At 35.1% G+C, this 9573-nt stretch overlaps 1 protein-coding gene across 1 annotated transcript in view; it reads left to right on the top strand.

The window, feature by feature from the left end:
- LOC133199284 (uncharacterized) overlaps positions 1-9573 on the top strand; it is a 48677-nt gene that overhangs the window by 11987 nt on the left and 27117 nt on the right. Inside the window, exon 5 of the mRNA XM_061335114.1 lies at positions 1511-1744. Within this exon, the coding sequence (XP_061191098.1) occupies positions 1511-1744 (234 nt within the window). The remainder of the gene's footprint in view (positions 1-1510; positions 1745-9573) is intronic.

Genomic DNA, 9573 nt, shown 5'->3' with positions numbered 1-9573 from the left:
TGACTGACTGACACACTGACTGACGGACGGGTCAAAAACATTATACCTCACGCAACTTGTTGCGTGGGGTATAAATATTCGTAAAGTTGAGGTTCGTAATCTTTGATATCCTTTGCAATTAAAGAAAGAAGATGTCTTTAAGATTGTAAATGTGCATTTTTCTACCAATCAAGGAAGTATAAATAGACAATAAAGTACTTATTTTGCTTGTCCTTCCAGTCCATCAGAGTCGCACTTGTGTTTGTCCACAGTTCTTCCAACTGACAAATCAAATCGAACGTAGAACAGCCTCCATTCAAAGTATTGAATTTATGTTTATGGGATTAATTTCCTCTACAGTACTACTATTCCTTATCTCCTTTGCTTATCTTTTTCAGTCACCGTCACGGTAGCTCAGTCGGTAGAGAGCTTTTTTCGTGATGGGAAGGTCGTGTGTTCGAATCACGGCCGCGACTACCTAAGTTGAGAAAAATAGGTAGCAACTGTTTCTTCGACAAGCGCATGGCACTTTGAAGTGAAAATTACGGGTCTTTCAGATGAGACCCGAGGCCCCGTATCACGGTAGGCGTTTGCATGATTAAAAAACCCCTCACTCCTCAATTGCCCTGAGTGCCATGTAAAGGTCTAAATTTGAAATCCTTCACCTGTATATGGTGACGTCTCTATATGAGTGAAAGACGTAAAACAACATACAATCAATCAATCAATCAAACATCTTTTTCAGTCTCATTTTTAAGAATCTATATTGTAACTATGCATTTCTTTTTAATTCTATTATCCAGTATTGAAATGTTTGATTAATCTGTTTGATCTATTCCCTAACAAAAAATTTGTAAAATTAAAGTTCATTGTATAAACATTATTCTCAAATCTGCTGTCAAAATAATTTGATTCATAGAATTTTAATCCCTTTTCCATTGAAAAAGTCATTTCATTTGGCACACAGTGTCCAGCTTGGTTTAATTAATTTTTATTTTAGTTTACTGTCAGTGATTATGAAAAAATCATGTCAATGCCATTGTTGGTCATAATGCGCATGTAATCAAAGATTTACATGAATCAAATAAGATTTCCCATGTAAACCTTATAGATTTATAATTTCTTGTATGTGTCCTTTACCATTAACAAGCTAAATAGAAATTGGGGGGAGGGGTTATGATAAAAGATTGTCAGAAGTAAACGAAATAATGAATTGTATACAAAAACGATTTCAGAAATGTCAAAATTACATTTTCGATAAGGGTATCAATGTTTCACTGCACAGTTCATTAATTGCTTTATTTTTCTTAACTTAATATATTAAAAATTAACGTATTTTTACAAATACAAATATCCACTGAAAAAAAGAAATCTAATATCTATGTATTCTTTCTCTGTAAAACTGTACATTAAACATATAAAATGTACCATTTAAATAGAGGAAGTAAAAGTTGATGAAAGTTTTTAGTATATTTGTGAAAGTACTCATATTTTCAGTCACAAGAAATAAGTTTTTGTGCGATTTATTATTGATTAGAAAATTTAGCTTTACTGAAACCTGCCTGGCAACAGACTAATTGGCCTGATAAGCCTATAGCATGGGGAGCAGCCAAGGCGGTAGATGGCAATTACTCTGACCGCTCAGCGGGAGGAAACCAGTGTACAATATCAGCTGGTGAACAAACAGCAGAGTGGAGAGTGGACCTACAGAGTGTGGTCAGCATCAGTCACATCAACATCTACTACAGGACTGATAATACACCCAGTATGTTTAATTTAAAACGATTTTTTTCTATATCATTTGGTTTATTACTACATGATGAGTAGATCTATAGAGAGTGGTACACATCTGTCACATCCACAATGCAGGACAGATAATATTGCAAGAACGTTTGAAGCCAAACAAAAAGTGTTCTGTTCATCATATGGTTGATAATATTGCCAGTTAAAGATCGGATAAAGCTAATGGTTCACTACCCATATACCGAGTTACTTGCTCCCCTTTACTCCGCTCTTCAGTATCGCTGGGTAGTTCCGGTTCAGTTGCCTCAGCTGTAATCAAACCACGCTCTGTATATTCGGTCAGGTATTACGACTTATAAGGTAAAGAAAGTTTAAGTGTATGGTTATTAAAGGAGTTACAATTAGACAACATGTTAAAGGAATATACCTCAAATGTATTTTTCAAACATCATTGGCAGGAAATTCTGAATGTAGAAATAAAAAAGTTAGCAATGTTTGTGTATATAATTGGAATTCCAAATTTAAAAATAGTAGTAGTGTGTGTGAAACGGCTGCAATTTGTTTTTATTATTTTTGAAGTTAAAAAATAAATAATTTATATTATTTACAATAATGCATGGGGTACATTTTTAGCTAACCTCATCAAAGCAATTTTTTTTTTTTATTTTTGGTTTTATTACTTTAAATCGATCCATGTAAAATGGGTGGTGGACGTCAATATTGCGTCTTCTACTCGCACTACCTGGGCCAAGTCAATAAAAACAATAAATAAAAATCACCTTGCACAGAATTCCAGCAGGTTCAAGTGAAAGTGATAAAAAACAAAGGAAAAGCTGGGTTCAGTACATAAAATTCATTCGCCCAAATGTTCCTATCACAGACAATACAATAATATGCAATTTACATTTTGATAATAATATTTGTACTAAATCATCAGTGCCAACTAAACTCAACTTAAAATATGCAAAACCAGAAACTCAACGTAGACCACAAGTGCGAATACCTCCAGTAAATAAAACTTTACCACCAATTAAGGTAGATGAATATCATAATCCTGATACACAACACGAACAAATAAGTGCAAATACAAGTAGTAGCAGCTGTGATGCTCAAATGCAGGTTGGTTCATCAGATGTTAGATCAACATGTACTACTGAAATCCAAACTGAGTATCCAATTATGAAACCTGAAGATATATTCCAAAATGATGACAAAACCAGATTTTAGACTGGTTTCCCAAATTACAAGACATTTGAATTTATGTTTGATGTACGTATGAAACACTGGGGAGATAGACTAACATACTGAGAAGGGGAACTGCGCTCTATAGATGGTGACAATAGGAAGTACGATGACCCAAATCTTTTTAAACCTGGAAGGAAAAGAAAACTGAGACTCATACATGAATTTTATATGGTTTGTCGAAGGTTAAGACTAGGCATGTTACAGGAACATTTGTCTGATATGTTTTTGTATCAGTCATGAATGTCTCAAGAATTCTAGATACTTAGTTAAATTTCATGTATGACCATTAACACTGTCGTGATCCCGTGCCAGATTGGATGAAACAAGATGGCGGCGGGAACAAATCGAAAAAGGTAGGCATCTGTTTTTTCATTAAATATCTGCATTAAGCGTCAGATATGCTTGCTTCGATACTGTCGAATTCCGAGTAAAATGTTTATTTGTATAATTGTTTGCTACCTATCGTCTCTTAAACTTAAACATTTATGGACTAAAGACTGCAGTATTTTTCCGATCGAGTTTGAAGCGACTAGAAGTTGTTTTTTTCCTCGATTTTGACAGTTTAATAAATCCAGCAGCCGGAATTTGGCTTACAAATGATAATTTGGAGTAATTCTGACCTAGCGTTATATGTTTATTTGCTATACCTTGTTTTGTTACAAAAATATTTCGATGAAAATTTTTTAGCAAGTGCTGGATTGGATTCGGTTAATTTTAATGGAAAATGTGCCGGATTAGATTGCATTTTTGGTGCCGGATTGGACTCTGTTTACGATGGTCATTTTAATAAACTTTTTTTTTTTAGTTTTAAAGCTTTGGATGCATCGTTCAATGAAATACCGGAAGGAGGAATTTGTGAGATATGTGGCCGTAAATACGTAGAATACAAAACAAAGTGTGCCCTGCAAAAACATATAAAAATCAAACATGAACGACAGAAGTTTGCTTTTACATGTGGTGACTGTCACGAACGCTTTTGTGATCGCCAACAATTAAATGCGCATTTGCAGAAGCATGACAAGTGTGAGAGATTTAAATGCGACACATGCAGCCACACCTTTACATACAAGCACAATCTGGCAAGGCATATGAAAAAGCATCCCAATTCCAAAGGTTCACATTTGTAGCATCTGAACTCAGGAGTTTGGTAGAGGTGACACATTACAACAGCACATAAGAGTTGTCCACGAAGCAGCAGAAAGGTATAGATGCAAGATCTGTGGCAGCTGTTACAGGTGGAAGTACAGCCTACGACGACACGTCAAAAACAGGCATAGAGGAATTCAGAAAGTCTGAGGGACAGACACTGACAACCAATTTTTTTTTTTCTTTTTTGATCTTAGATAAGGTATATCTGTGATATTTTCAAATTCAATGCAATTGTATTGTATTCTCCATTTATGTTGTTTCATAAAGATTTTATGTATATTATTTTTCTTTAACACATTTTACTTTTTGTTTATGGTTATACACCAAAAGTGTTCATGACTGTTATTTTCATTAAATGATTAAAAAAAAATCTTAGAAATTTTCTTCGAGTCTTTTTTTGAATACTGTAGATTCCTTATTTTTCGCGAGTACTTATTATCGCGAAATAGCTCTTAAGCATAAAATCGCAAAAACAATAATTCGGTAAGTAGACGGTTCATCAAGAGATTTTACATTGATTTCAGCACCATAAAAATAATATAATAAGAAGCGAAATTACGCGGTAATTAATTCCTCGCGTATATTTAGGAATCTACAGTATCTCTTCCCTGGAGCAGGAAAGGGAATGCTTTTGTCTCCTTGATACTTTTTCTAGCAAAATACTACAAATTTTACCAAAAATTATTGAAATTATTCTAAGCAATTTTACGGTAAGTTGATTAATTTTGCCATATAATAGAAGAAACGATTTCATTTTATCTTCTGAAATACAAACAAACGTGAAAATCTAGTATCTCATCATGGTTCTGTCCAGTAGTAAGTTGCATTAAAAAAAACTACCTCTGGTTTAGATTTTAATATTGATCAAACAAACAATACTAGTATTAATACAGAAAGTGGAAAATTGAATAAAGCTGCAAAAATTATGCATTTCCATATTTAAAAAAGGAAGTCCTTATCAAAATGAGCAATATTACGAAAAAGAGAAGTGTCGCTTTATACTCATTATTTTCGTTCAACTAGACTTTGCATAGATTAAGCACTCCAAGTTGTTATAATCTTTCAAGTCTTTTTATAATCAATAAGCATTGTCACTATACAGCATCTTAAAATCAAAGTATCAAAATTTACAACACCATGTTTTTCAGTAAACTTGTACCTCGTGGTCAGTTATAAAATTATCTTAATCTTTTTAAACTACTAGTAGGTTATTTTAAAATCCTTTACAGAGATAACTCCCAATTGTTAGTACATAAGGCAAATATTAACAGTTACAGTTACACAGTCTGTGACAGATTCGTAGACTGAAAATATTATGAAGGGAAGGAATCATCGCCAGGAACGAGACCTCCTCTGACATGAGGCAACAATTTTGCTTCATGTGCACGGTGAATTCTCGTACGCTTAAAGGTTTTGCAGACGGTTCCTCTGGCTTATCAATGGTTCCTCTTTTCCTTTTTTCTGGCTCCACGAGCCCTTTCGGGTTTATCAAAACCGTGGTCTCTGTAAAAGAAATATGGGTACAATAAAATTTGAGATGCAAAGAAATAGGATAATTTTTTTTTTTTTTATCGGGGTGAGTGTTTTTGAGCATACCTGATAACAATATTACTTGTATCCCTTGGTACGAAAAAGCTTGAAGGAGAAATGTCCATTATCATATACGTAGTACTAGGGTAGACTTTGCTGCAACTTGTATACATATGGAATACTCTATATACAAAGAACAAAACATTTTATATCAGAAATGGGGAAATCTGATGAAACAAACTGATTACATTACATTTGTCATTCATTCAAAGGTTCTACGAAACACGTAAATGTTATATAATACTTACTTGTATGGATCCAGTCTTGCTTCTTGCAACTATGCAGCTACACTTATGGCAGTAGGTAAAGAATTTGGACGTAGAACTCCAGTAACCCATGGATCGTAGTCTTGAAACCCACCAAAAAAATTCTCTACGTCAAGACTGCCAATACAACGGACATTGTACCTGCCATTTTTAACTAGAGGGAATAGTTGTATTCGGCGTTCAATTCCTGTCAATAGTCCTTCATACAAAATAACTGGAATACCTTTGACAAAAGCGCCCGGTGGAAGAAATTCTCCAAAATTGAAGCCATCCAAGAGCCAATCTCTAAATTTAAGGCGGTGTTCACATCGAATAATAGCTGGTATTCCAGGTTCGTCTTTCGCTTTATACCAGTGTCAATGCTGACTCAACTTTTTTCCGAAAATGTCTGCACTGCATACGCGACACTCTGCTTATCTATCAGGTCTTTCACAAGCGCCACACTGAGACCACATCCAATGTATTCACTCTCCTCAGCAACTTTGTGCAAAGGTTTATTTGATATTCTAGCTTCCGGGATGCCGCTTGAACATAAAAGTCTCCGTAGTCCACATAGTTGATGATAAGCATCTAGTATCATAAAAACATAATATCCCACGCAAGTATTCATTTCCGGACTACTGTACCATTGCTTTCTTTTCTCAGATGAACTTCCATCAATGTTAATGTTCTTTCCATATGGGCATGATCCGTACCATTTTTCTAGTTCTACAGGAAATACATTTTCCGAAAGCACAATGTTTAAGTTTTCTTTAGGTATTTTATGAAGGCATATTTTACACAATGCTTTGAGTGTGTTAACCTTGTAAGTCTTTCTTGAAGTTGGTAGTTCAGTATTGTCGCCTAGCAGCTTGGAAAACAAATTCACTTGTAAATATTTCGGGTCCGTTTTGTTGGCCTTGAATCCGTGGTTTTTGAGTTTTCCTAAAATAGGTCGTAGACACAACTGCAGTTCATACTCCAGAAAGTTTATATTGATTTCTGATGCACTTTTCATTTTTGCTTTGAAATCGGTAGAGCTGATCGTCCAGATGCTCGTTCTTTTGGATTTGGTGTGTGCTTTCAACTCCTCCAGCATCAAATTGATGTCATTTTCAGTTACCAAGTCTGTATCTATATATGTCTTTTCAGGAATATCCTTCTGGTCTTGTTTAGGTTCTTCTGTACTTAAATCCTTTGGTTCATTTTCTTCATTAAACAATGCTGTCAATTCCTCCAAATCGCTAGATTGGGAACTGAGTGTGCTATTTTGTTTTTCAATAGACTGCACCTCCAATACGAGATCGTCATCCATCTGAGAAACAACTGATGTAGGAAGACACGTCATTATTCCGTTGTCTATTTCTCTCTGAGTCTCTTCTCTTTCCACTGGGCATCTGGAATTTTCTCTCAACGAATGGGCAGTTCTTTGGGACATTACAAATGCTTTATCCTCTGAATTGCTTTTTGAATCCCACCGAGCTCTGCAAATCATCGAATGATTGAATATTGCTAGTTCTTACAACATTCCTTGAAGATAGAATCCGTATAATTTCTGATTTGGAAAGTTTTCTTTTATTGTTGTAAACATCTTTCTGTAGTTCCGAAACAGTTAAAGGTCGGTTTTGTTCATCACAAACAGCAACTTTCCACCATTGTCCATCAAAAGAACAGACAGGAATATAGAGTCCCCTTTTTGCACTTTCAGTCAGGACAGTCTCAATCATGTTGGTAAACTGTAACTTTTTAACCCGTAAGCTATTCGTACCGAGTGTAATTGTTCAAAGCTAAATTCGCGATCTAGATCGGAAATAATAAAGGCAAGAAGCTCCGAGGCTTTTGTCCTTGTAAGATCATATGCTTTCTGTACATCATTTCTGGTACTTGACAACAATTCAATAAGAGTATCAAGCAAACACAGATGAGATGTAGATGTGCTTCTTTCACATGCTGATGACTTGTCTTCTTGAATAGATCGGACTTCTCCTATCAATTCAACATGAGATGTACCATACTGCAAAATTAAATCTTGAATTTCCTTACTAGACTGTGATTTCCTGCTTGGTCTGGAAGATTTCACATCAAATATTACAGATGATTCTTGTACTAACCTCTTCCAAATTTCAACATTGTATGTTGCCCTTTGAATTGTTGTAGATTCTTTTGTGTAACTGATAAAGTACAACTGTGTTGCGTTTAAGCGGTGCATTTCTGAAATTATTTGTGGTACATGTACGTAGTACTTTGGAATAGAATAGTGCACTGAAGTGGAGTACGTTTTTCCAGGAAATGGACACTTGCACTCAATGCCATATATTGCTTGATCCTCCACAGACTTTCTGCAGCTACCATCGGGGCTAACAATTATTCCTACATTGTTATCTGTTATTTTGTAACATCCTTCTTTAAAGTAACAAAGATCAGGATGAAAAACGGGTAGGAATTTTCCAGCAAATGTTGCAATGGCATGAATTTCATTGTCAACATCGTACTGCATTTTTTCTTAGACAGACGGAGTTGGTTCTGGTTTTTCCTTCCCGAATAGAACGCAGTCATAATGTTCTTGCTGACATTTGAGGGTACCTAATGCAAGCGCATTAAGCATTGTGCTACCAGTTATTTTTGCAGTGTTTCTCACCATATGCCAAGCAAGACTTCGTTGTTCTATATACCGATAAGATGTACAGTCATCTTTATTAACTTGTTCTATAGATGATTTGGAAATATGGTCTCCGCTTCTTTTCAATGGAAATGTACCGACAATCCACACTTTAGATCCATTAAGATGTACAACAACCATGCATATGTCATCAATACACGTATCTCGTAACAAGTTTTTAATGCAAGCTTTCATGTCGTACAGCTGAGTTATTCGCCCACTAATAACAAATACAAGTCTTGATTTTCTCCAATCACCAGATGTCGACTCTATCAATTTATCCTTGTTGACTTCTTTCTGCACCACACTTTCACGCAATGTTCGTAGGTGTTTAGTTAGTACAGTGATTAATGTTTTGAGAGTCTCTGCAATGTTTCCCTTTTCTGCACTTGAGATATCTTCACATTCAAGAGTAGTAAGTAATTCATGAACAACCCACTATTCTTGAATATTCTTGAACTTGGTTTTCATGAATAAAATTCATGAAATCATGAGTGTCCAATTTTAACTTCATAGGATCTTCATGAATATTTCATGAGCAGATTCAAGAATATAATTCATGAACTTTTCTTAAAAGTTCAAGAATTATTCTTGATACTCTCGCAGGGGTAATACTGAATTTAATGGGTGTAAAATGTAGGCGGGAATCGAGAGTTAGCGTGCGTAGTTCTTTGTCGGAATCTTTTTAAGGGCCGGACATGTATACACCTGGATAAGGTTTCACTGGTGGATTATCTGATGTCTTATGTCTCTGATATCTCATGTCTTGTGATCTTTTCGGACTTGGAGGTCTCTGAATTTCTTTGGGTTTTTTACACTTACAATCACCTGAGGTACAGGTTTTTTGTTTTTTTTTTTAACAACAGCAAATAGGGCTGCTCCAACATAGGCACAAAATCAGCTTTTCCTGCTTTACATTTAAAAGATGAATTTCCAATTTTTCCAGTTTTAATAATTGTTATA

Source organism: Saccostrea echinata, unplaced genomic scaffold, assembly GCF_033153115.1.
Source record: "Saccostrea echinata isolate AGI-Se365-2 ecotype Australia unplaced genomic scaffold, CSIRO_AGI_Sech_v1 ptg000033l, whole genome shotgun sequence".
In the NCBI taxonomy this organism is placed as follows: Eukaryota; Metazoa; Mollusca; class Bivalvia; order Ostreida; family Ostreidae; genus Saccostrea; species Saccostrea echinata.
The sequence above is the reverse complement of the archived record's forward strand: the minus strand, read 5'-3'. Positions and strand labels throughout refer to the sequence as shown.